Raw genomic sequence first — 26,232 nt, forward strand, 5'->3', positions numbered from 1 at the left:
GTTTCCTTTGCCCAATGGCCTAGAGCAAGGGGCTGTGCGCTCGGTGCTCAGGTCTCGGGCTAGCCTGCACGTGTGTGCGACTACTCCCTGCCCCAGGAGAGAAGGGACCGTATAGACGGAGGAGAGGTGGGCTTTGAACAGAAGACTTCAAGGAACAAAGTCCCTAATTCTCTCCATTCAACTGTCCCAAAGCTGAAGGAATGGGAGCGAGTACCCCATCCCTGGAAGTATTCAAGCCTAATCAGATGGCCTCTTGGGGGTTGCTGTGTTAGAGGGTTTTTCTGTCCTGGGAGGGCAGGTGGAGGTGTCTTAGCTTGGGCTGCCCTCCAGAGCATGAATTGCTGGCGACTGGGGGGTTCGACGGCAGAAATTCTCACAGCTCTAGAGGCTGGGAGTCCAGATCAAGGTCCGGCAGGGCCAGGTTCTGGTGCGAAGGTGACGAGGGGCGAGCGCTGGTCTCTTCCCTGAGGCCACCGATCCAGTAGCCTCCTAGGAGCCCTGCCTTCAGACACAGTCACGCGGGGCCCTAGGGCTTCTCGGCTCAGCCTGTCGCAGGGCATTTGCCTCCCTGCTGCCCCTGGCTCGCCCCACAGAGGCCCTGTGCAGGCTGACCCCGGGGCGGGCTCCGAGGGGCAGCGTGGCATGGCCCTGACCTTGCTCACGGTCCCCGGGGTACCCACCTGCATGCACAGGTGGGCTGGCCTGTGCCTCTGCCACTCCACACTTCCTCGTCCCGTGGAGGTCACCTTGGTGCCAGCAAGCTGCCGTGGGCGCCCTGGGGCTGCCGCCGGCCCCTCTCGCTAGGCCTGGCCTCCAGCTGACAACTCTCGCCCCTCCGACTAAATGGCGGTTTCCCCCCAAATGCTTCCCTCTGGCAAAGCTAAATATTAATTATCTCCCTTTATTTCATGATAATTCATGGGCGCCAGTGTCACCCCATCACACACTGAGAAGGCAGCTGCCCGGCAATCCTGGGGCATGTCAGAGGCTGTCCTGGCCTGGGGAGCCCGGGCCTGTGTCCGGGCACCTCTGAGCTGTGCTTGATGCGTGGGCCCCCACCTCGGGGGGAGCCCACGGGGGAAGGGATGCAGTTTGCCCAGCCAGGAAGCGCAGGGGAGAGGCCCTCCCTTAGAGCCAGAGCCGGAGGTAGTTCTCACCTGGGAGACACCTGTCCTGTTCAGGTGCTGACAGGTGGGTGGCCACCCCCAGGCACGCAGCACGCTTTGGGCAACTTGCAGGGTCAGAAGATGCGGCCGGATGTGTGTGCGGGGCTAAGTCTACAACTGCACACGGCAGGAGCGGCCTCGGGCCTGGCCCGGGGTGTGTGTGCGTGTATAGGGGGGCTTTTGCACATTGGGGTGATAGAGAGTAAGGGGAAATAGTGAGCTTCGACGGAAGGTCCATTTCTTTGTATGATGCATGTTCTTGGCACACAGGGTTCGCCAAATATCCGCTCATCGATTGAGGCACCGCCGACGGGGTGCTGCCGTACCCCTCAGCTCCGGGTGTGCTGTCCCCCAAGGCCTCTGGCGTGGAGGGTGCCAGCGTGCAGCGCAGAGTCTCGAGCGTGGCGGCGGGGCGTGAGGATACATCCCAGCATTCTCATCACTTCCAGGTAGCAGAGCGGGTCTGAGACCATAATGTGAGGTTATCTTAATCAGAACGACACCAAATAGTGTCCACTGTCCCATCTTTTACTCATTCATTTATCGGCACCGTCCCATCTTTTAGGGACTTGTCATAGATGCAGATGGAAAACCTTGCAGCTTCTCCTCGGCAAACTTTAAAATTCTCGATTGTGGGGGGCTCCTGGGTGGCTCAGTTAGTTGAGTATCTGACTCTTGACTTTGACTCAGGCCACGATCTCGGGGTCCTGAGATCGAGCCCCGTGTTGGGCTTGTCCTTGGTGAGGAGTCTGCTTGAGATTCTCTCCCTGTAACTTCTGCCCCTTTCTATTCTCTCTTCCTCTCAAATAAAGAAATAAATCTTTAGAGTAAAATAAAATAAAATGGGATAAAATCCTCTCTCGGTGTTTCTCCTCTCTCCAAGCCCCTCCTCCGGGCCAGTGACAGGGTGACCAGCTGCTGGCCTCCAATGGGAGCTCAGGCCCATGTGCCTGTCTGCCTTGGCACATCTGCCACATGGAGGGAGAGGGGTAGTGGGGCCCAGGGAGGAGACAGGGGGTTTGGAGAGGGCCAGACCCCCCTGTTTGTTCACAGAGACCCCCCTTTTCCAGTGTCATGGAGGATGGGAGAGCCACCGTGGGATGCAGGACACCTGAGCTTCTACCCTGGCCAGCCTTCGCTCACCAGGCCCACCTGTGAACGCCCCATGTCTCTCTCTGACCCTTGGTTTCCTCATCTGTGAAATGGAGCTGGTTTGTGAATGGAGGTCCAAGAGGCAGGAGGAAGAGAACAATAGTTTTTTCTTTTTTTTTAAGATTTTATTTATTCATGAGAGACAGAGAGAGAGAGAGAGAGAGAGAGAGAGAGAGGGAGAGAGAGGGAGAAGCAGGCTCCATGCAGGGAGCCCGACGTGGGACTCGATCGCGGACTCCAGGATCCCGCCCAGGGCCGAAGGCAGATGCCCACCCGCAAAGCCACCCAGGCGTCCGGAGAACAATAGTTCTCAAGCAACACTTCTAGAAATCTCATTTTTCAAGATGGACCTGGAGGATTTTGCTGCTAAAACCGAAGAATAAAGTCTGCCCCGGGGGTTGTAGATGCGGTGACGCCGGTGGCATCGCCTGAGCCCCACCTTGTGTGCTTGTGGGAGGCTCGGCCCCTCCCAGGCATGTCTGGGACCCTAGGGAGCGAGGCCTCCCCATGCCACGCTGCTGCCCCTGGTCACCTCCGCCAGGTTGCCACAAGGGGCCTTCCCCCGGGTGGCCTCTGACCAGCGGGTCACCGTGTCTGCTGGCCCCGCTCCTTCGGTCTGCCGGGCTCCAGCAGTGACACAGCCCTCCCGGCGTCCCCCAGGCTGCCACGTTCCGCTGGCCTCACCGACGCCAGGGCTGCTGTCACCCTCCGCAGGTGTCCTCCCCCCCCTCCCCCGTCCCTGCTGCTGGCAAACAGACCCTTGAGTCTCTCTTCCATAAATGTTTGAAATTATGGCAAACTACTCGTAACATCAAAATTTGCCATCCTCACCATTTTTAAGCGTGCGGATCAGTGGCAACTAAGTTTCTCTTCCACAATCTTTGATACCTGCTGCTTGCTACCCCGACGGTGCTGCGTCCTCTGCGAGGTCGAACAAAACCGCAGCTGCGGCCGAAGGCGTCTGTGCCTCCACCTGCGGTGCCCCTGTCCCCGGGGCTGGGTCTCGGGGACACGGCCGGAGCCCCCTCCGGATTCGGCCCAGCGTGGACGTCGGCCCCGGAATCCTCCCCTCGCAGGAGCTCCAGGACTTCGGACAAGTGTCTTTGGTTTTCTCGTCCCTGGAATAGAAATAGCGAGCCTCGCCCTGGGGAGAGAGGACAGATGAGACAGCAGCGCCCAGGCAGCACCCACGGGCCCGGGCGCTCACGAGCAGCTTCGTCCCCGAGCAGGAAGCGCCGCAAGGGCCGGATCCTGTTAGAGCAGGTTAAGAAAAATAAATAAAAAAAGAAAGTCGCTCCAGCAGGAAGAGACTGACTGGGTGGAAACCAGCCCGGCCTGCAGCCGATCGCTGACCTCCTGCTCCGCGAAGTCGATAGGGACTCTCTGTTTCCTCTCTGTGCTTTCACCTAATAGGAAAGTCCCTGCAGGTGTGAACTGGGACTCACAAAGAAGCTCGGGAGATAGCAGCCCTAGAAAAATAATTCCACCTATAAACACCTGTGTTAACAAGCGCTGTATTTGTACAGCTATTTTCTTTTTCAAATACTGTTTACACACACCTATTCTCTTACCTGGCTCAGGTGTGGGTTGCATGGCATCTGGGGACCCACTGGCCGGGGGCCAGCCTGCCCTCCTGGGGCCCCCGTCGTGGCCCCCATGTTCCCGAGGCCAGGGGGCGGGGGACTGACCGCCTGGAGCTCAGCCAGGTCCTGATGAGCTGAGGACTGAGACCTCCGTGGGGCAGGAGGGACTGGGGCGGGGGGAGCAGGGAGGGGGGAGCCCTTAGGGGACAGTGACCCCAGCTGGATGAAAGAGGACACCTGCTCTGCTCTTGCTGCCCAGGTCGCTTTGCATTTTCACACCGAAAGGAAATTTGAACCCAGCAACCACCTGATTACAAGGCAGGGGTGGGAGATGCCAAAGGCCAACAATGCACAGAGGGTGGGGGGGGGGGGGAGATCCGTTCAATGCAGCTCGGGTCTCTAAGCACTCTAGAATTTGGTTAGAATCCCATCGGACTCCCGGGAAGCCCTGGGACCTCACCCTGGCACCAGGCCTCAGGCCTCTTGCATGGGAGACTCACCGTGTATCGGATGCCCGATGCTCAGGCCCTGACGGCCCCGAGTTCCACATGTGAAGGATCTCCCCACCAGTGGGATGCCGGGGTGGGATAGCCAAACATCTCTGCAATTTACTGACTATAAACCTTTTATCTAGAAGAGCTGTGTGTTTGCAGAAAAGATCCACCCCCCGCCCCCAAGCAGGTGGCAAAGCTACAGTGCTTTCGCCCCAACCTGGCACCCATGTCTGCTCATCACTGCGAACTGACTTCCACGGGTTATCGGGATTCTACTAGTGTTCCCAGGGGCCTTCTTCTGCCCCAGGATTTTCTCCAGGACCCCTCCTTCCATTTGGTTTCCTGTCCCTGTGGCCTCCTCTGGCCTGTGACAGTTTCTCAGACTCTTCTTGTTTTGGATGACCTTGATTGAGGTCAGGTCGTTTGTAGAACGCGCCTCATGTTGAGCTTGTCTGATGTTTTTCTCATGGTTGGACTGGGGTTAAGGGTTTGGAGGGAAGACCACAGAGGTGACGTGTCATTTCATGACATCATGGGAAGCGAACACCCCCATCAGGTACTTTATGCTGATTTTCTTTTTTTAAAGATTTTACTTATTTAGTCATGAGACACAAACAGAGAGAGGCAGAGACACAGACAGAAGGAGAAGCAGGCTCCTCGCAGGGAGCCCGACGTGGGACTCGATCCCAGGACCCCAGGGTCACTGCCTGAGCCCAAGGCAGACGCTCACCCCCTGAGCCACCTGGGTGGCCCTAAATTCTGCTGTTGACGTGGCCCTGAGCACCTGGCAGAGGCAGGGTCTGCTGCGGTCTCCGCCGTGAAGTCACCCCACGTGCTTCCACGCCGTCCTCTTCGGAGACAAGTCACAGGCAGCCCACGGGCATGGCAGGAGGCCGGTTCCCTTGGCCTCTTGGGGGCTGGTACTGACATAAATGATCTAGCATCCTCCCCGTTGTTTATTCACTCAGTCATTTCTTTACGTGGCCGTTGTAGATACTTTATTTATTTATTTATTTATTTATTTATTTATTTATTTATTATATTTATTTTCAACTTTGGGCTGCATTGCTTATTTTGCTGCTCATGTGCATCCAGCTCTGGTCCCCCCAGAGCCCCTTCGCGTTGGCTCTTGCGTCCAGGACACACTCCCATCTACTCGGTTTTGGGGCACTTCCTTGCCTAAGAAGAAAGGTCCTGCCTGACTTGACACCTGCTGGCTTCTGCTTTAGGCCCTTTATTTGCATGCTCACTGTTTAATAATAGCCACTCATTTCTCTCCTTCACACACTCTCTCTCTTCCTCTCCGGCCTGCCGTTTTCGCTCCCGTCCTAAGAGTGGCGTCATGGGGTAGTGAAAGGAGCAGGGACACGGAGGCAGGTGGCCGGGTTGTCCCCAAGTTCTCCGCACCAGCTGTGTGTGACCTCGAACAGCAGCCTCCAGCCTCTGATCTGTGAGATGGAGACAACACTGCGTCACTCAAAGGCGGGCTGTGAGCGCTTGGGAGCGGTGCACGCAGGTGCCTGGCACACGGGAGGGACCCATAGAGTGGCAGCTTTGCCATTCCCGTCCCTGGCTCCGTCACTTAGTGACCATGTGATCTTTCTGATTCTTAGAGACTCCGTTTTCTGGCCTGTGAAGTTGGGACCAGCCCCGATGGCCTCGAAGATTGCACGTGGGCTCAGGTACCACTGGCTGTTGGGGATGAAGGGTGGGGGAGAGAACAGGAGAGGTGCCGGCAGCTGTGCCAGCAGGAACTCCGCAGCCCCAGCCCAGCCTCAGATCCGAATGAGCTCTGTGACCTGGCAAGCAGAGAAGAGGGCTTTTGCACTAAATTTTATACCGAGAATATGACCCGCATGTCTGGGCGGAGCGCCCCATGTGATGGGCATTTACTCCAGCGGGTGCCGGAGATCATAAGGTAGTCCCGTCTGATGGGATGGGAGGTCGGTCTGCTCTCACTGGAGAGCACGTTTCATACGTTCTTAGATATCGGGTCTCTCGGCCTGGTGCCTCCTTCTCTACCCACAGTGGTATTTGTCAGCTTCTGTCGAAAAGTGGGATTTGGGTTGGGGTATGAGGTTGGGTTTCTGGTGTGACTTTCCGAGGTTACAGGTGTTGAAACCGGGGCCGGGCCTGGCTGTAGGTGGGGTGTGGCTGTTCACTGAGCTTCCTGTGGGCCTCCACCAGCGATGTGGGGGGGCCAGTTGAGCAGAGCAGAAAAGGGGGAGGATTGGGAGGGCGCGCTCTGGAAATGGTGCTGGGGCAGGGCTGTGGGGAGCAGGGCAGGTGCCCACGGCTCCTCTGGTTTAGCGCCGGGGGAGCGCGGGCTGCAGGGAGGGCTGCCTAGAGCGAGCCTGGGTTTCAGTCCCAGAAGAAGGAGGCTAAGGGCCTCCTCACCCTAACTAGGTCACCAGTCAGCGGGAGCCCTTGGGTCAAGGCGGTGGGTGTCCCAGGGGTCAGGGCTGGCAGGGGAGTGAGTGAAGAAGAAGGGGAGTCTAGGTGGGAGCCATGGTGACGATGGGCCCCGGAGAGTGAAGGAGCGCTCAGAAGTCAAGGGAGTGTGTGGCAGCAAGGATGGGGTCCACGGGGACGGGGCTGCTGGTCTCCCTTCGGCATAAACAACGGCGTGAATTACTGTGTAGGCGTCTTCCCACGTGTGTGTAAGGACGCGTCTACTAGGATGTTTGAGGAGGCGGCGTTTGCGATGGGATAAAAATCAAGACACTGAAGATGTCCATTCGCCGGGGATTATACAATGGGATACCCTGGGCGTCTTGAAAAGAATAAAACAGGCCTGTAGGAATCGGTGTGGAAACACTGAAAACACACACTGCAGAGTGAGAAAAACCAAGTGCAGAGCAGTGAGTAAATTATGTAACCACTCGGATAAAAGTGAACCTACAAACGGTGCTGGGATATTGTGTCGATTGGGATGGCCTCCCTGCAAGGAACAGAAAACCCAACGACCACTGCTTTAAAAAAATAATAAATACGTTTTTTTTTTTTTTTTTTCTCATATAACTCCACCTCTGGAAGGAAGACGTTGCTTCTTACCAAGGTTTTCAGGGACCTGGGTTCTTTCTTTCCTGGGCCACCTCCATGGAACATGGTGGCTTTTGAATCCTTAGGTTTACTTCCTCACGGTCGGTCCTAAAGTGGCTGCTATAGCTGCACACATCACATCCAAGTACAAGGAATGAGGAAAGGGACTGGTCTGTGCCGGATGCAATTGTCTTTTTTTTTTTTTTTTTTAATTTGGTTATTGAGAGCTTTCCAGATGCCACCTGGCCCCGCCTTCCCCTGCCATGGACCAACTCACCTGCACATCTTGTTGTTCACATGCCCATGTCCAGTCGCAGGGAAGGATGGCAAAGCAGGGAAGTCGGTGAAGTGTTTGCCCTTTGTGAAGAGGGGGGCTCTCGATAGTAACTGCCTCCTGGGGAGCAGGCTGTGGGATCAGAGAGGGGAGGGCAGCCTCCTCTTTCATTATATATCCTCTCACGCTCCGACTTGTTTGTTGCTATGTGTATATATGGATTTTTCAATGATACTTAAAATCAAGCTAAAGCATCATGAAATGCAGGGAATGCAATATGCCAGACTGAGAGAGTTGGTGCAGGAGGCAGTTGGGAAGAGCCCCGAGGCTTCTGTCTGGGGAGGGGGGCCGGCCACTGGCCATCGTTGGGGCTCCTGTGGCCGAGGCCTGGGTGAGCGGGCTGCTGCTGCTGCTGGGAGGCGGTCCCCTGTGCCAGGCACCTAAGGGGGTGGAGAACAGGGGTGGGTCTCACCCAGGTCAGTGCCAGCAGCAGGGACAGAAGGGAGGCAGGGGCAGGGGGCTGGGAGAGCTGGATCCCCTCATCTTCCAAACATTGACTTGGTGGGTGTTCATGATAAGATTTATTCATTTATTTGAAAGAGAGAGAGACAGAGACAGAGAAAGAGAAGCAGACACTCTGCTGAGCACGGCCCACCCCCCTCCTCCCCGCCACGTGAGGCTTGATCCCATGACCCCGAGATCATGACCTGAGCCAAAATCAAGAGTTGGATGATCAACCGACGGAGCCGCCCAGGCGCTGCTGGACACTAGGTCCTGGGGAAAATCCCTCCCTGCCCTGCCACAGACAGTGATGTCTGTTTCTAATTCTGCTCCCCAGCTGGATGACACGACCTGAAGCAGGAATGGGAAGATGAGCGGAGTCTGCCCGCTCCTGGGGTGGAACTGGAAGAGAGGGGAAGGACCATGTGGTTTTGCTTTTCCTTGAGGGTGATCTCACTTCCGGCGGGCAGGGGGGCATGTGGGCCACTGCGCCTGGGGGTGAGGTCCAGAGAGAAGCGGAGGCCAACGGCCCAGTTAGGGCTCCCTTCGTCTTGTCCTGCCTGACGAGTGATCTGCCCTGTGGAGCGACATGTGTCGACTCAGGCCAGGACTCCTGTGCGGCCCAGCGCATGGAAGACTCTGACCTTGACCTGGCTTTATTTATTTTTAAAGATTTTATTTATTTATTCATGAGAGACACAGAGAGAGAGGCAGAGACACAGGCAGAGGGAGAAGCAGGCTCCACGCAGGGGGCCTGACGTGGGACTCGATCCCGGGTCTCCAGGATCACGCCCTGGGCTGAAGGCGGCGCTCAACCGCTGGGCCACCCAGGGATCCCAAAAGTAACCCTTTCTCCCAGTTTCCAGGTGTGATTTCTAGACGCATCTGGTCTTGGCTTTACCGAGGCCTTGACCAAAACCTCAGCTGCCCCAGTTGTCAAATGAAGTCGTGTGACAAACCGGAAGGTAGCTTGGGGCTTCGGGCGATTCCTCACCGTGTCTCTTCGCTCACCCTGTGGCTCTGGAGCTGAGCTAGCCTTATAAACACTCCTGTGAAGAGCACCTCTCTGCTCCTGGGTGTTCCAGACTTCAAGGGCACTTCACTGCGGCGGGTGTGGGGGGGACGCCGAGAGCTCGGGGAGATCAAAGCAAAATAGGGGGAAGCAAACTTGCAGAAAGCTCTTTGAGTCCGAGCAGAAGTGGACCCAAGCAACAGTGTCAGCTGTGAAATGCGAGGCTCCATCGCCTTCCGGGCTCTGTCTCGTTTGCTGCTCCCAGGGGTGGCCTCCTTTTGCAGATGAGGACGTGGGGCTCTGCCAGCTTGGGGACGTCGGGGTGATGCTCTAGAGGGCACGTGATGGCGGAGAGGAGAGCTGCTCCTGTCCGGTGAGAGTGAGGAGCATTGGCTCCTGGGAGGTTCCTCTGGGTCCCAGCTGGGCCCCTCGTACCCCAAACAGGAAAGCGAGTGAATCAAAGATCTAGGGTGGGCTCCCTCCTGCTTGTCTACCTGTGGGCTCTAGTCGTACGGCAGCAAAGGTCTGACAACTGACCACAGGAAGAAAAAAAAAAAAGCCCATGTCTGACCACTTTTGTGGCCTAAGTACCACCCTGCGGATTCCAAGCTGCCTACGAGACCGAATGCACATTTGGGAAGTGATGGTCGCACGTGGCTCAGCAGTCTGGTGACGGCTGGCTCTAGCGGGCCACCGACTTCAGTACCCCTTGGTGAAGGCCCCCATTATTCGGGGGGAGCAAAGAGTGGGCAGTCCCGGGGGGCCCGGAGACACGGGAACACAGGCAGCCGGGCCTGAGGGGTCTCGCCCCGAGGAGGAGGCACTGAGGTCACCCTGAGGTAGAAGGTAGAAGACTGTTCTCCAGAAGGCTTGGTGTTAGGGCGCCACCCTAACCACTTCCTAGCCAGCCCGGTGACCTCAAGGACTGGGTAAGTAGCTGCCCATTCAAGACTTGCCTCTGCGCTGTGAATAAGCTCATGCACTAGCCGCGTCCCAGGGGGTGATGCCCTTCCCCCAGGAGGCCAGAGGGGGGAGGGGGGTGTGCTGACCTCCTGAGGCCTGGGGTGCCCCCCGGGCTCCTGGCCTACATGGAGTCGTTGCCTGACGCCCGCAGCCCTACTGGAAGCTCCCCCTCCCTTCCTTTCCCTTCCTTTCCCTTCCTTTCCCTTCCTTTCCCTTCCTTTCCCTTCCTTTCCCTTCCTTTCCCTTCCTTTCCCTTCCTTTCCCTTCCTTTCCCTTCCTTTCCCTTCCTTTCCCTTCCTTTCCCTTCCTTTCCCTTCCCTTCCCTTCACTTCCCTTCCCTTCCCTTCCCTTCCCTTCCCTTCCCTTCCCTTCCCTTCCCTTCCCTTCCCTTCCCTTCTCCCACACCGAGGAAGGGGCTGGCATCTCAGGGCTTACAGAGGATGTCCCAGGGTTGCACCTGGAGGACCAGCCCCTCCCACCACAGGTGCGGCCACTGCCTTGGGGAGGATGCTGAGGGTACAGGAACTCGCGTGGACTTGGATCCCACCATTGCCACTTCTGAGCTCTGTGACATCAGGCCCGTTACTTTACCTCTCTGGGCCTCAGGGTCCTGTCCGTGGCTGTGAAGCACACTGTTGTCATTTTGACTGACACTGATTGTGAGAAGGAAGGAGGCACATCTGTCAGTGTGAGGTGAGATCGCGGAAATGCCCCAGGCCCGGGTGGGCACACGGCCTCCCAAATCCTAGTGCCGAGTGCGAGCGCCGGGGTGCGTGGCTCAGGGCACTTGTCATTTCATCCTCGTAAAACCCTCCAGTTCTCAGGAGCCCGCCCTCCAGGTGATCTGGCTGGGGCCGAGGGCCATGCTACCTGAGTGGTTGTCTGCTCTCAGCTCTGAGGCCACCCGCGAGGCCCTGCCACCTCCTGTCCCGTCTTTCCTCTCTTTCTGCCGTGTTCGAGGAACTCGGCTCAAGAATCCCCTGCCACAGTCCTGAGTCGGTCCTTTCTTCCAGGAGGGACCCGGTTGGAGGCTGGGCATGGAGAGGCAGCAGGGTGACAGCAGGTGTACAGGGCTTTCTGCCTGCTTCTTGCTCTTGAGTGTTTCCTCTGCTAACATTCACGGGGAGCTGCACTGCGGGACGTTTGCCACCCGCCCTGAGGGCTGGCAGTGGCCTGGCTGGAGAGGAGGAGGACGGCGGGGAGGAGGGGGAGCAGGAGGCTGGAGAGGAGGAGAGGAGCGAGGAGCCTGAGCACGCCGTTCCTGAAGGTGCTTTAGAAACTGGCGCTTTCTCCCCTGGAGCTTCCTTTGGGCTGAGGAGTTCCTGAGACATTTGCAATGTAAAGGGCGGCCATCCTCCATGACGCAGGGGACCAGATACCATCGGAACAAGAGTATATTTAGAAGACAGGAAACAAGCCCTCCAGCCTGCCCTTGCCTTCACCGCAGGCGCTTTCGGCTTGCGAGCGCCCCGGAGCTGACAGAGAGGCTGCAGGGCCAAGTGAGAGGAAATGGCTAGGGCCTTCTAGCTAATGCGTCCTTTTTCCTCTCTCTCTCTCTCTCTCTGTCTCTCTGTCTCTCTCTCTCTCTCTGTGTCTCTCTCTGTTTCTATGCCCACAGGCTCTGCTGGGGTTGTCCCAATGTGACGGGGAGAAATTGCTAGGAACTGAGTCATTTTGCTGGATTTTTTCAGCTGAGTCCGTGATCAGTAAACCTGGTCGAGAATGGGAAAACGCACAGGGCTATTTTTAAGTGTTCTCAGCACCGACGTCCCTAATTCCTAGAACAGACACCAATTGCTTTCCTGCCTTCAAGTGTAGACAAACACCTAGCAGCTGCGTGACCTTTGGGAACGTAGACTTGCCAAGGGCCGGGGTGCTCATCTGTAAAATAGGGCTGATATCACCTACCTTGGAGGACGAAGGACGGGACAATCACGCGCGCAGGTCCTCCCCGGCCCCCCTCCGGGTGCAGGGCCTCTGGTCACCGTGTGGGGTCAGACGGACCGTTCCAGGACCAGCGTGGGCCCCGGCTGAGCTCCCCGAGCGTGCCACGCAGGTGTGTGTATCGGTTTACAGCCCACCTTGAATCACCTGTTGGAGGAACCAGACCAAAACTTACACTTAAATCATCAGCCAAGGGAGACTTGGCAACTTCTTTCAATAAATAAAGCATTTGCTGGGGCGCCTGGGTGGCTCAGCGGTTGAGCATCTGCCTGTGACTCAGGGCGTGATCCCGGGGTCCCGGGATCGAGTCCCACATCGGCCTCCCCGCAGGGAGCCTGCTTCTCCCTCTGCCTGTGTCTCTGCCTCTCTCTCCCTGTGTCTCTCATGAATAAATAAATAAAATCTTAAAAAAAAAAAAAAAGCATTTTCCAAGCCTCTCTGTGCTAGCCCAGGGAAGGCCGCCAGAGGTGGACACCGGAATGAGGACGGTGCAGTGATGAGTGGGAGGCAGGTGCAGGGCCACCGGACTCGGCCTGAGGACTTTGAGGATGGCTTCTTTGCAGCCTCGCTGTCCATTCGTGAAAGTTCGAGGATGCCCGGGATGCGGTGGCGTGAGCAAAACCGGGCCAGCTGATGAGGGAGTGTGCATAGGTATGCCGGGGCCGACACGGTCTCTCAGCATAAGCCGTGTGCGACATACGACGGTCCAAGAGAACCTGTGTACGTGTCTAATGAAAATACCAGTTACTGTCAGGCTAATAGCCACTGAGCGCTGGACCCTGTGCTCAGAGCAACGTGGTGGCAGGACCGTCGCCGTCTCCAGTTTACAGAAAGGACTCAGACACATGCTCAGGGGTTTCCAGTGGGGAGAGGGCAGGGCTGGGGTTTGAACAGAGGTGGCATCAGCCTCTGTGGGAAAGGCCAACAGGGCGCTCACCGGGGCAGCGTGTGCACAGACAGCGGGCTTGACCTCGCCTTGGAATGCTCTGTGGGCTTAGCAAAAGTCCCTGCTAAAGAACGTGAGTGGATTTAGTGCTCCTCTGTAACATAGTTCAACGGGTCACATTACACGAATTTACATTAGGTGTGAAATAGAATGCACAGTCCGCGGCAGTCCCTCCTGCATTATTGCCGGCTTAGTTAATTTGCAGCCCGACAGCTTTCTTGCCAGACGGACGGTCAGAGTTGAGCTCAAATTAGTCAGTGGAGCTACTGGTTAGCATTTTCCAGAAGTTCAGAGAGTGGCGATGTGGAAGCTGTGGTTAGAAGGATCGCCGGTGAGTCTGGACCCCGGGGCACTGGCGTTTGGATTATTCTTGAATGACCTGGAAAAGTCCCGGTGCGATAGTCTGAATGCAGCGGAAGCGCAGCATCTCGGGCTCGGGAGGCCGGTGTGCTGGCGAGGGGGGCTCCCCGCACCCCTGCAGCGCTGACCTGCGCCTCTCAGAGCAGCTCAGAGTCTCGTGTGTGAAGTCAGGAAAAGCATGTTTCTCCGTTAAGAGAAAACAAAAAAACCCAGCACAGAAAGACAGCCATCTGCTGGGGTGATGACGAGGGTCACCAAAGAGTGACGGTTCTCAGCCGGGGAGGAGCCATCGTGCTGGCTCAGGGTGCCGTGATCGTGGGCGACAGCGGGGCCGGTGCATGTTCTCACGTGCACGGAGGCCCGGGTGTACGTGGTGTGTGGGCCGCCCGCGGCCTCTGTCCAGCCGCTGGCCTCTCCGGGGAGGAGGGAGGCGCTGGCGTCGGAAGTCCCTTCCTGGCTCCGGCCTCGGGCTTGGCTTCCTGCTGTGCCCTCCGGCCCAGTGTGGGTCCTGGAGCCCAGGGCACTCCGAGCTCCCCGGGGGACCAGTCAGGACCCACAAGCCCGTCCTTCTGTGTTGCTGTTTGTCTGGAACCCGACCGGGCGCTCCACATTTGGTGGTGCTGGGTGATGGTGGAGAGTGCCCCCCAAATTCTAGCTGTGTGGCCTCGGGCAAGTCATGTCACCTCTTAGACCCTCAATCCCGTGGGAATAATCATATTAATGTCTACCACGACTACCAGCGCGGGGAGAAGTGAACTACATGAGACATTTACGGAGTGTGCCCAGCGCCGCGCCCGGCCTTCGGAGGGTATTTGATAGACAGAAACTATTATTAATAAAACAGAGCAGTTTGGGAGAGCAGATTCGGCTTCTTTAAGAGAACTGTCTTGGAGAGATTTTTAAATCCTACTGTACAGCTAAAGAGACAACTAAATTCCTGTTTACATATAAACCTAAACCCTCTTATTCTAACTGCCGCCACCTTAAAAGACATATATTTATGCTTTCGGTTTTAACTGTTCATATGTTTAAAAGCGGCACGCACTTCCAGAGTGATTATGCTAATGTACATAAGGAGTTTAACAATTGCAGTGACTGCACTAACCATCTATTTGAACTACATTGTGCAAATAAGATGTTATCTTAAATAAGCTCCTAATATAACTCAGTAATCACTATAATGCTTTTGGGTGAAATTGTGGTGTTATTACTGAATTTAGCCACGAGCCTCAAATTCCGAACCTTTGAGCGAACACCACAAGTGCCCAGTTGCCGTGTTCCTGAGAACACGGGATGTGGCCGTCCCCGCCGGCTGGGGAGGGCCGGGTCCGGCTGGCATCGTGCGTGGTGCCCGGGGCCCGACACCCACAGCAGAAGGTGAGCCGCTGTGAGGGATCGCGCCTGCCAGAGGTAGAGCCGCCTCTCTCCTCATCAAAGCCTCATCAAAAAGAGGAAAAGCAACCGCAGAAACAGCACAGTGTGTGCATTCCTGTGACAGCAGAGACGGGAGCAGGGCTCGGCCGGGCTCACCAAGTGGAATGCAGACCGGCTACGGGCCCCACCTGCCTTGCTCGCGAGGAGGGGGAGATGGGGCCGTGGGAACTTCTGGGGCAGCGGGATTTCTTTGCCTCGCTCTGGGCTGAAAGGAGTGCTCAAGTCCTGAAGGTGAAACTGTCAATTTATTCTCACATCTCATTAAGGAGACAGGAAAATAGAACCTCAAGGTAAAATACGGAGGATTTAAAAAGCTAATGACCTTCCTGCCTTTTTAAAATTATAATAGTTGGAAGCGCTTAGCTTAAAAGAAGGAAAAGAGAGCCCCGCCGGGAGAAGGCAAGGGATCACATCAAATGACAGTTCCAGGAGAACTTTGGAAGGCCCCGGGGAGCCGAGGAGTCTGATGGCAAACGTGACCTGCAAGGCCAAGGTCTGGCCCGGACATTTCAGTGCTGCTCTCGCGGGGTGCAGGTCCCTGCACTCCCCACAGGGGAACAGGAAAAGTGTCTGTTTGTTTGCCGTGACAGGAGAGCCCACCTATGGGAGCCCGTAGCTGAGCCAGGTGAGCGGTCGCTATGGCAGTCGGTCGGGTCACTTAACCTCTCCGGGTCTGAGCGGTCAGTGAGGCGGTTGCTATCCACGGGACCCGTGTTCGCGGCCTTTTCAATGAGGGGCACCACGAAACACCTTCTAAACTGCAAAGCGCTTGTGCACATAAGGTGGCATTAGAATAGCTGCAGAAGCCAGAGCGGAGAAGACCTTGCACAGGTCACCTGCTTGTCGGGACGTTGGGAGGAAGCTGATACAATACGCAGACCCTCACCCAGCTCCGCGTAATGCTCATTTACCCAGGAGTTGTTATGAACGACCCCACTGTCATGTCCCTGATGAACTTCACGGGCACGTGGAGAAAGTAGTACTTGCCAGAGCGCTTGCTGCCTGCCACTCGGTTACGGAGCAGAGGGCTTCTAAGTTGGGTCTCCCCGTCCCTGAGGCCATGTCCTTTCTTCCTTGCCCTACAAACATCTGGAGTGGCACCCATTTGCCTTCTTTCTTTTCTTTTTTAAATTTTTAAAAAAGATTTCATTTATTTATTCATGAGAGAGGCAGAGACACAGGCAGAGGGAGACACAGGCTCCGTGCAGGGAGCCCGATGTGGGAGTTGATCCCAGGACCCCGAGATGACGCCCTGACCCAAAGGCAGACGCTCAGCCACTGAGCCACCCAGGCGCCCTGGCTTCTCCTTTGTGATCTTATAGGTGAACAACTGGGAGTCCAGAGATGGGGTTTTTACATCATGAATGAAAATGGTGCAGGGATTTGGAACCTTGGGGCTTCCCTTTCTTCTAGAATGCAGAGAATTCTGCACGGGCCTCTGGGCTCCTTCCTGTGGTGATCGACACGCTTGGGAGGACACTTCTCCAGAGGACACTTCTGCAGAGGACAATGAGGGCCAGCTGGCTGGCTGGGCCACCCAGGGGCCTGTCAATCTGCATCAGGGGTAGCTTCTGCAGTCTTGAACACTCTGGAAGAACCACTGTCTTCTTTCACGAACTTCTAGAAATTCAAAGAGGCTGGCCGACTTGGGTCTGGAGGTGGTCTTAGGCAGAGGACTTATTTCAATGTCCTAGAATTAAATCACCTGTGATTTAATTTATATGATTGCTGTAAAATTAGGCTTCCGATACCTGTCCTCAGGTAGCGTCCTTGTCACGAGGAGCCTCATTTATATTTTCCCTTGACAGGGCCATCTCTCCTTATCCTCGCCCCAAGGTGCTCACCAATGCAGACTTCATGCTTTAGGGGATTGAGTATTAACTTCCCCATTTTACAGATGAGGATATTGAGGCTTGGTGAGCTTCAAATGACTTTCCAGAGGCTGGGGCTGGTCCCTGAGTCTGATCCAGGGGCCTTTTGTCTTCCAACCCAGTGCTCTTCCACCGAGTGAGTGGGAACTTTATACAGGCTAGAGTTCGATTACGGGGCTTTGGAGAGCAGAGAGCATGTTCTAAAAGGTCGGGGAGGGACGGAGCACTGGACCCTGTGGCCTCTCATACCTGTTTGCTCTGAGATCTAGGAAAAGGCTGGCTTTCCATCTGTGAGAGAGCAGTCTGGATGATATTGTGGTCTGATTTGTTTTTTTTTTTAAATTTTTTTATTTTTAAAGATTTTATTTATTTATTCATGAGTTATAGAGAGAGAGAGAGAGGCAGAGACACGGGCAGAGGGAGAAGCAGGCTCCATGCAGGGAGCCCGACGTGGGACTCGATCCCGCGTCTCCAGGATCATGCCCCAGGCTGAAGGCAGGCACTAAACCCACTGAGCCACCCAGGGATCCCTGTGGTCTGATTTGTGTTCTCCAAATGCACACGCTGAAGTCCGAACTCCCACTACCCACGAATGTGACCGTATTCGGAGAGTGAGTTTTTAAAGAGGTGGTTAAGGTGAAACGAGGTCAGATGAATGCGTCCTACTCCAGTATGACTGGGGACCTTACAAGAAGAGGAGATTGGGACACAGACCCCCGCAGAGGGCCGACCGTGTGAGGACACAGGGAGAAGATGGCCATCTACGAGCCAAGGAGAGAGACTTTGAAGAAACCAAGCCTGCCGACCTCGGTCTTGGACTCCCCGGCTTCCAGAACCGTGAGAGAATGGATTTCCGTTGTCCAAACGGCCCAGTCTGTGGCGCTAAAGCTGCGGCAACCCTGGCAAGCTGGCACGGACAAGAGGACTCCGTACACAGACGAGAAGACTAGCGCAGAGAGACGTCCCATGCGGCTGCCTACCGCGGACCCCGGGACGCTCTGTGGTTGTGGTTAGCTGGCGGTGCACAGATGACACTGGTCCCCAGAGGCTCCTGGAGCCTGAGGTCTATGGAGTTGGCATTTATGGGCACAGGAGGCCCCGTCGGTGGGGCTGGAGCACACGCAGGTGCCCTCTGTCCAGGCTGCGCACCTTGCGGGTGGGCGTCCCGGGCCTGGGGAAGCGTGGCTGGCAGCAGGTAGGGCCGACGCTGGACCACCCATCCCTTGAGCACCACTCATGGTATATTACCCCAGATCGTACTCTTGTAGGGAACAGAAAAGGAAAAAACACAAAAAAAACCCCTTCTCTTCAGACTCAGAAGCTCCTAACCCAGAGAAAACAACACACCAAACCCCAGAAGTCCTTTCTGAACGCGATCGCTTCTTGTCAGGTTCACCCTCGGCTGTCTGTGGGGGTTATTAGGTACAGTTAAGCGTCATCACCCGCCTACTCTGTGAGAATGACTGCAAAGGTCAGAGAAAAATAGTCGCTTATCTGGACTCATCTGAAAATGACCCTCATCATCGCCATGGTCTGTGTACCACAGACCGGGCGCCGATCTCACGGGACCTCACGGAGCTTCTGTCGGTGCCCCGAGATGGGGGCCCCAGAGGAGGGGAGCCAGGCTGGACGCCCTCTGCTGCCACACGGAAGGTGCTGGATGGCTCAGTGGCTGCTGAACCCCTCCCAGACCAGGGCGCCTCAGCCTGACCTTTCTGTACAATGGGCTCAGTGACGTGGGTCAGGTGGAAGCAAGACCAGTGCAATCGGACCAGGGCAGCTGCCGACCGTGACCCGGGTTCCACTAAGTTCCATGAACCGTAACCTTTGGTAACTGGGAGCCGACTCCACGTGTTTATCTGTGGGGTCCACCCAGCTCTACAGGGCCGCTCATCCTTAGAGAGGAAATGGAGGGGCACGGGGGCTTGGGGACCCACACGGCCAGGGAATGGGCTGAGCTGCGATTCACCTGTTGCAAAGCTGAGCCTCTTCATTCGACCACCTTGTCCCCACCGGGGTGTTTGCCAACCGCCCGTGACCTGGTGGACTGATGGTCCCTGAGCCGGGTGCTCGCCGCGGGGCATTGGGCTGCATCCCGAGAGCCATGGGTTTGGGGCTGGTGGGAGGGAGGACAGGGGGCGCAGGTCTTTAAACAATCAAGTATCTGTCTAACTAAGGAAATAATACTCAGGTAATACCCCTGGCTGCCAATTGTAACTACCTGCATTTCTACAATCAGAAGTTAGCTCTGTTACCCTTCGGTACATTTTGTTCTGCGCATTAATTTTCTTACCTGGTTGCAGTTGTCCCTTGGTTACGGGCCTCAGTAGATAGGATTGAAATTTCTCTCATTTTCCATTTTATTCCTCTGACCTTTTAGTGCTCGACGAATAGTTTTAAAGTAAAGTTGTAGAACAAAAAATACGTATCTGGTTTTGTAGCCTCTTGTTCTCATTTAAATTTAAGTGTGTTTTCCTGCCTTTTTTTACCTTCTTTTTCTGACTAGTATCTTCTAAATAAATGTATATGAAACCATAATTTAATGTACTGCACCGTTTCCCTACTCTTGGACATTTAGGTGTTTTCCAGTTTTTCAGAATACAGTGTATTCTTAATAAATAATGAGGCAATGAACATCTTTGTACATAAAGCTTTATTTCTATATTCTGGGTTATTTCATTTGGATGGATTCCCAGAAGGTACTTAACGGGTGAAAGCATATAAACATATTTGTTTCAAGTCCTTTGCTACAGCTGGCTACAAGCAATTTTTCAGAGCAGTTTGTCAGTGTGTCCTCCTGCCAGGGGTCGGGAGGCTCAGGAGGACAGAGTAGGCGGGCTGGGGTCTACGCAGCTCTGCAGGACGGCTCACCCTGCAGGAGAGGGAACGGAGGGGCCCAGGGGCTTGGGTCTGGCTTTGTTACCTGCTTAGCCTCTCCGGGCCTCTGTTTCCTCACTTGTAACATGGACATGATAGTGGCAGCTCATGGGATTGTGGTGAGGCCCACAGGAGCACAGTTTGTGAACATGCTTCACAGCCCTTGAGACAGAAACATGAGTTGTCTGGCAGATGGGCCTGTGGTCAGTAGGCATCAAGCCTGCAACACCTGTAGTACCTGGGGCTCAGGTGAGTGGTACCTTGGGGCTCAGGTCTATTGTATCCTGGGGCTCAGGTGTGCAGTACCCAGGGCTCAGGTGTGCAGTACCTGGGGCTCAGGTGTGTAGTACCCGGGGCTCAGGTGTGTAGTACCTGGGGCTCAGGTATGCAGTACCCAGGGCTCAGGTGTGCAGTACCTGGGGCTCAGATGTGCAGTACCCGGGGATCAGGTATACAGTACCTGGGGCTCAGGTGTGTAGTACCCGGGGCTCTGGTGAGTGGTACCCTGGGGCTCAGGTGTGTGGTACCCGGGGCTCAAGTGTGCAGTGCTTGGGGCTCAGGTTTCTGGTACTCAGGGCTCAGGTATGTGATACCCAGGGCTCAGGTGTACAGCGCCCAGGGCTCAGGTGTGTGGCGCCCACAGCTCAGGTGTGCGGTACTCTGGGGCTCAGGTGTGCGGTACCCTGGGACTCAGGTGTGTGGTACCCGGGGCTCAGGTATGCAACACCTGGGGCTCAGGTGTGTGGCACCTGGGGCTCAGGTGTGCGGTACCCTGGTGCTCAGGTATGTAGCACCTGGGGCTCAGGTGTGCAATACCTGGTGGTTAGGGCTCAGGAGGTTAGTCCCTAGAATGCCTTGCTCTATGTCCTGGCCGCCTCCTGAGCCCAGCTGAAATCTGAGCCCAGTTCCTTCCGTGTTCCAGTCCTGTGAGTCGGTGTGTGGTTTGCTCCCTGGCCTGCATGCACAGCCTCCCTGTCCTGTTACTCGTGGCTTCAGGTGCACTGTTTGCCCAAGGATCATGTCAAGAAGCACCTGGGAATGAGCAGTGTGACTTCTCTTGCTGGTTTGACCTCTCACATCCAAACTGTCCCAACGAGTCTGTCCCCAAAGCTGCAGAGGCAAGTGTAGATTGCAGCCCCTGCTGGGGGGAGCCGGTCACGGGGGGACGAGGGCGGTGGAGGGACCCGGACCCAGGGAACGAGTTCGGTTCCCCACCCTCCTTTCTTTCTTTCCTGTGGGTGCCTTTATGCCACGTGTGCTCGTGGTGGGAACACGAGGACTCGAAGTCACCTGACTCTTGGGGGCTCTGGGTCTAGAGGACACGCCGGCGAGGGAATGTGTGAGGAGCATGCCCCTGGGCGCGGGCTTTGACGGCGTGCAGGGGTGCTCACAGGCGGCTCCCAAGCCTCCCAGAGGCGTGTGTGGTCCCATGAGGTCTGCGTGAAGAAGGGCTGTGCCAAGGGCGACAGCACAGGGGCCCCATCTGTGGGAAGCAGACCGGCCCGGAGGGAGGAGAGGCCTGGCTCCCAGGACTGCCACGTGGCAGGCAGGTGCACGGGGGCTGGGTGCCTCTGGGGAAGGGAGACGCCGGCTGCTCCAAGGGCAAGGTCCACAGCACCGGGTTCTACGCTTGGAGGCCGAGGGCAGCCAGGCGTCCCCGGGCTCAAGAAAACCTGTGTCCTGTATCAGAGGGGTCGCAGAGATTCCTCTGGCCTTGGGCTGAGCACTCCCCGTTTCCAGAAGGAAGACGCTTGGCTGCTCAAATACATCCTCTTTGCACCTCATTGGACTCACAGGCTCGGACCAGTGCTTTCCCAAGTCGGTACATGCTCTGACCTTGGACTCCTCCAGCAGGAAACAGGAGCGTCCCAGTTTGGGTCTGTGTGATCGAGTGTGGGAGCAGACGGGTGTTTCTTTCTCCTGTCCTTGTGGAGCAGCACTTGGCATTCTGCGGGAACGCACGGTACTGTAGAGTGCACAAGTGTCAAAGAAGGAAGACCAGGAACTCCAGGTCTGGAGTGTTTACTATGTGCCAGGCCCTGGGTGCGCGTGCACGCCAGAATCTAGATCTCCGAAGAAGCTGGGGAGTTAGGGACCCTACCTGGCCAATTTACAGATGAGGGTCACGGAGTGACTTGCTCGTGAGAGGCAGAGCAGTTACCTGCTTCCAGGCCAGGGATGCGAGGACAGCCCGACCCCCCCAAACCACGCCTCCATGCACCTCCCAGAGGAAGGGCAGGCACAGGCCTTTCAGGAAGTTCTCCTTTAAGGAGCTGGGTCGAGGGGCCCACGTTTGGAAGCCCCCCCCCCTATTATTCACCAAAGCTCCTGTGGTAACTACCTATTTCATCTGGGCCAGGCCCCGGAAACAGGTTTGGGTCAGAGGCTCAGGCTGACTACTGAATGTCTGAAGGAAGATCAATAGAAAAAAGGATCGAAATGGTTATTGGACTATGATGTGGAACAGGTCAGAGGGTGGAGAATAGACCGCGGAGAAATTTAGCTCAATGCACATGCGGGGCCCCGTTGATAATGAGATCATGATACATGTGGAGTAAAGCAGAGAAACACGCCCAGGCCAGCTGGAATTCGGACGGCGTCTCGCGTCAGCCTGAGCCCGGGGTTGCCTTCACTCTCCCGAGCCTCCCTTTATCTTCCCGGAGACGGTAACGTCAGGCATAATTCACAAGGTTCCTGTGCGGGTTAAAGAGAAAACGTGCTTGGAGGCCCCTAGACTCACTGGCCTATCCTAGGAGCTCAGGAAATGGTATTTCCTCCCCCAGAATGAGGACTGAGAGCGGAATAACCTGCCTCCGTGGGTTCGGAACACGGGGCATCGTGAAAAATATTTGGAAAAGTTCGGTAGCCTCGTGGTGGGATAACGCGTGGGAAGGACACTGTGACGCGGGGCCTGCCCCGTGTGATGGGCCCGAGGACAGTGCCCAAGAGCATCTCTGCCCGGGGTCTGCTGGCCGCCCAGGCCACCTGGGGAAGCAGCTCATCTGCCTCCTGCCTGATGATGTTGGCTGTGGTGAGGACTCGGCTTGACATCAGCCACACCGAGCAGAGGGACGGTGGGCACAGTAGTTGGAATGGGGGGGGTTTGCTGGCATTAGGGTCCTGGTGGGGGGGGCGGGCATCGGGGAGCCCAGGCCCTTGACTGTCCATCACTGCTGACCGGGGAGCATGAGAACCGGGTCCTGGCCTGAGGCCAGAGCCCGGCACCGTAGCTGGGCAGGCAGGTCTAACTACAGCCAGAGGTCAGCAACGCTAGGGAACCATTTGAGGCATGAGGTGAGAAGTCCCAAGTGGGCAGGATTGCTTTACATGAAGGCTTTTGGGAAATGGATGTGCTCAGCTGCCCGTCCCCTGATGGGGAGCCATCGGCCAGGAGCTGGTCCCTGAGGAGGCGGCACCATCAGCTATTTCTGTGCCCAGTGGGTCCCTTGCAGAGAGGTGGGCAGTGGGTGCCGAGTGGGTGACTCCTGCAGCAAGCCTCCAGGCGGTTAGCGAATCTCAGAGGATTCGCAGGGCCCGGCACTGGCCATCTGCCTGCAGGCCTCTCTCCTAGATTCGGCACGATGGCCAGCCGCTGTCCGGCCAGAGGTTCTAGATGGTAAGCACAGATGCTGGCCAAGTGGGACTGTCCCTGATTCCTGAGGTCTTCCCACCTCTGGAACATCCTCTCTCCTTCTTCTTTCAACCTAAGGACCGGGAAGCGTTCATGTCAGCTGGTACGTTAGGGTAAGTGTGTGTGAGATCCCTCAGCTTTATGAAACATTTATGGAGCGTCTACCACTTGGCCGTGGGCCGTGGGGGGAGAGTAAAAACTCAAAAGAGCCTAGAGAAGATGAAGAGAAATAAAATTATTTATTATTCTGACATAAAGTAGAAGGTCGTGAATCCTTCACGAGGAATAAAGGTTAGGGACGTGGAGTTGGGTCTCTCTGTGATTGAGGCCCTAGGAGAAGCTGTAGGGGGCATTTAGCTGGATGCTGCGAGTGGGCGTGTTTTGAAAGTGCTATGAGCATGGGAGGACTCTCCTGGAGGAAGGAGCAGCATGAGCAAAGTGCAGAGGAGGACTCAGGAGGGGGCACAGGGGACCCATGGGCTGGGGCATAAGGATGGTGTCGGGTCGTCAGGCTGCAGAGGTGCCAACTCTTGGGAGGCTGGGAAGCGAGGCTAGGTTGTGGACTTCAGTCTCTGGGCCAGGAGCAGCCGCTGAGAGGTTTGGTGGCTGCTAAGGGTTGTGTGGTGTGCCCCCCACCCCCGAACATACACTGAGGTCCTCACTCCCAGCACCTCAGAATGTGACCCCGATTTGGAAATACGGTCTTTGTAGATGTAGTGAAGACAAGGTCTCCATGTGGTGGAGGCAGAGATGCAAGTGCTACTGCGACTGGCCAGGGAATGCGGAGCCAAGTGTCTTAGCTCAGCCGGGCCTGGTGAGAGCCCTCTTCGGGAGGCACTGTCTTCTCATGCATCCTCACAGGGCAGAGAGAGAGAGAGAGAGAGAGAGAGAGCGAGAGAGCTCTCTGGCTTCTTCTCAAGGACACTGATGATCCCATTCATGAAGGCGCCAATCTCATGACCTAATCCCAAAGGGCCCACCTTCAGATAGCATCACACTGGGATTAGGGGTTCAATGTATGAGTTTTAAGGGGACCCCGATGTTCAATCCCCAGCATTACAGGTTGCTGGCAAACCACCAGAAGCAGGAAGAGGCAAGGAAGAATTCTTTCCTGCAGGTTTCAGAGGGGTCATGGGGCCGCGGACAGCTTTGTTTTGCACGTCGTTCCTTCAGAACGGTGAAAGAAGTTTGTGTGGCTTTGAACGGCCAGTTGGTGGTAGCTGCGTAGCTGCCCTGGTGAATGAATACCCCGCAGTCCGTTGGTGGCACTGATGACCTGCCATCTGGCCTTGCTGCCTTAGCCCAGAGCCCCGTGGGCATGGCTTGCTTCTCAGCTCACTACCTACCTCCAGGGTTGCAGGGTGGTGTGCTGCGAACCGTTCCCACGTCTAACCCCACTTGGGCCGCTCAGTTCTGATAACATCGCGGGTTGGGTTATCGGAAGCCTGTTTATTTTTACTGTTGTTTTCTGGGAAAAGATTCAGCGTTGGGAAGAAATGGGAAATGCTATTGTAGGGAGAAGGAGAGCTTTAAGTACAGAGTGCGGAGTCGCTGTGGGGGAGCCGGTGCGGAGCAGGGAGGAGGGGAAGGAGGCAGAGGCGGGTCCGCCGGCTGCCCCGGTCCTTGGAGGTGCAGGGGCCTAAAGATCCTGTGGCCTGCGTGGGTCCGGTTGAGGAGAAGCGCAGTGTGCTTGTGGCTTTATGTGGTTAAAACTCAGGTCCCCGTAGCTGTTTCTACACGTTAGGAAAAGCAAACACGGCTGTGGGGCCGGTTTCAGCGGATGGCTGTGACCTGTTTGAACCGGGCTCGGCCAGCTTCGCGCGAGTCCAGGCTGCCAGCTGCATCTATTGAAAGAGAGCGCTGACATGGCTTTTCTGTCCCCCACCGTGTCCCGTGCAGCTCTTCTCCCCCCCGCCCCCCCACCCCCGCCCAGCCCCTCCATCGGCCTGTTTGTTCAGAAAAGGTAAGAGAAAAAAGTCGCCCTTGCTGGATACCAAGAGACGGGCCGCCTGTGTCCTGCACACTGAGGACATTGTTCAAGACGGTGCCACCTCTGTGAAAATATTGGTTCTGTAGCATTGCCAAGATTTCCGAGTTAGCCATCAACCAGCACTCCTTGTGCAAACTCAGGCTGCCTTCTGACAGGTTTAATCGCCGTGCAATCCTTTTGAGAAGAAGTTCACAGCGTTTGTGTACATGTCCCCTCTGTTCCCTGCTTGCCACCGGCAGCCGCGGCGGTTGGGGTGGTGGGAGACTGTCGTCTCGGGGGCGGAATGGGGCAATAGAACAGGAGCATTCGTGCTCGAACAGGCTGGAGGGATGTCATCTCTGTGTCATACTGATGTGTGTTTGGAGAATACCTGTAGCCACAGATGAAAAGGAAAAGTGTCCCGTCGCTGGAGGAGATCCGCTGTGTGTGCACACGAACCTTCGGTGCTTAGATTCTGAGACTCTCATTAATGAGGATTTTGAACCACAGGTATCTCCTGGCTTGGGAAGGAAACCTTGGTGGTATTTCCTTTGATGTAATCACCTCGGAAAACAGATTGTTGCAATCCGAGGCTCTGAGCAAACTCTGCAATCTGTTTTTTTGTGAAATCATTTTGAACGGTTATGGAGATTGACAGGTAAAATTTATCGGAGAACGTGGTTATTTTAGCCACTAATCACCTTTGGATTGGGGGAAAAAAAAAGTATTTTCAGGTTCTAAGAATAAACAAGGAGCTCTGAGCTTATGCGAACATTAGGTTAATATTAAAAAAAAAAAAATCAAGCATGGCCCGAAATTCGTCAGAAAAATACGCTGGACCTTTGAAGGAACTGATTTAATGCGTAGAGTGTACAAAGGGCCATCATTTGATAAAATTATCAGATGGGTTTCCTCCCACCTTTCTTTACCATCTTCACGTTTCCTAAAAATGGCTGTTTGGTATTGTGGACTTATAGAAGCGAGGAAATAAACAGAGACATGTGTCCTTGGTT

General features: G+C 55.8%; 1 protein-coding gene across 1 annotated transcript in view; it reads left to right on the forward strand.

The window, feature by feature from the left end:
- Positions 1 to 26,232, forward strand: part of LOC121492217 — a 135,434-nt gene that overhangs the window by 31,398 nt on the left and 77,804 nt on the right. Inside the window, exons 4-5 of the mRNA XM_041757581.1 lie at positions 1,437 to 1,615; positions 6,009 to 6,077. Coding sequence (XP_041613515.1) covers positions 1,437 to 1,615; positions 6,009 to 6,077 — 248 coding nt within the window. The remainder of the gene's footprint in view (positions 1 to 1,436; positions 1,616 to 6,008; positions 6,078 to 26,232) is intronic.

This window comes from Vulpes lagopus, chromosome 5, assembly GCF_018345385.1.
Source record: "Vulpes lagopus strain Blue_001 chromosome 5, ASM1834538v1, whole genome shotgun sequence".
Classification (NCBI taxonomy): Eukaryota; Metazoa; Chordata; class Mammalia; order Carnivora; family Canidae; genus Vulpes; species Vulpes lagopus.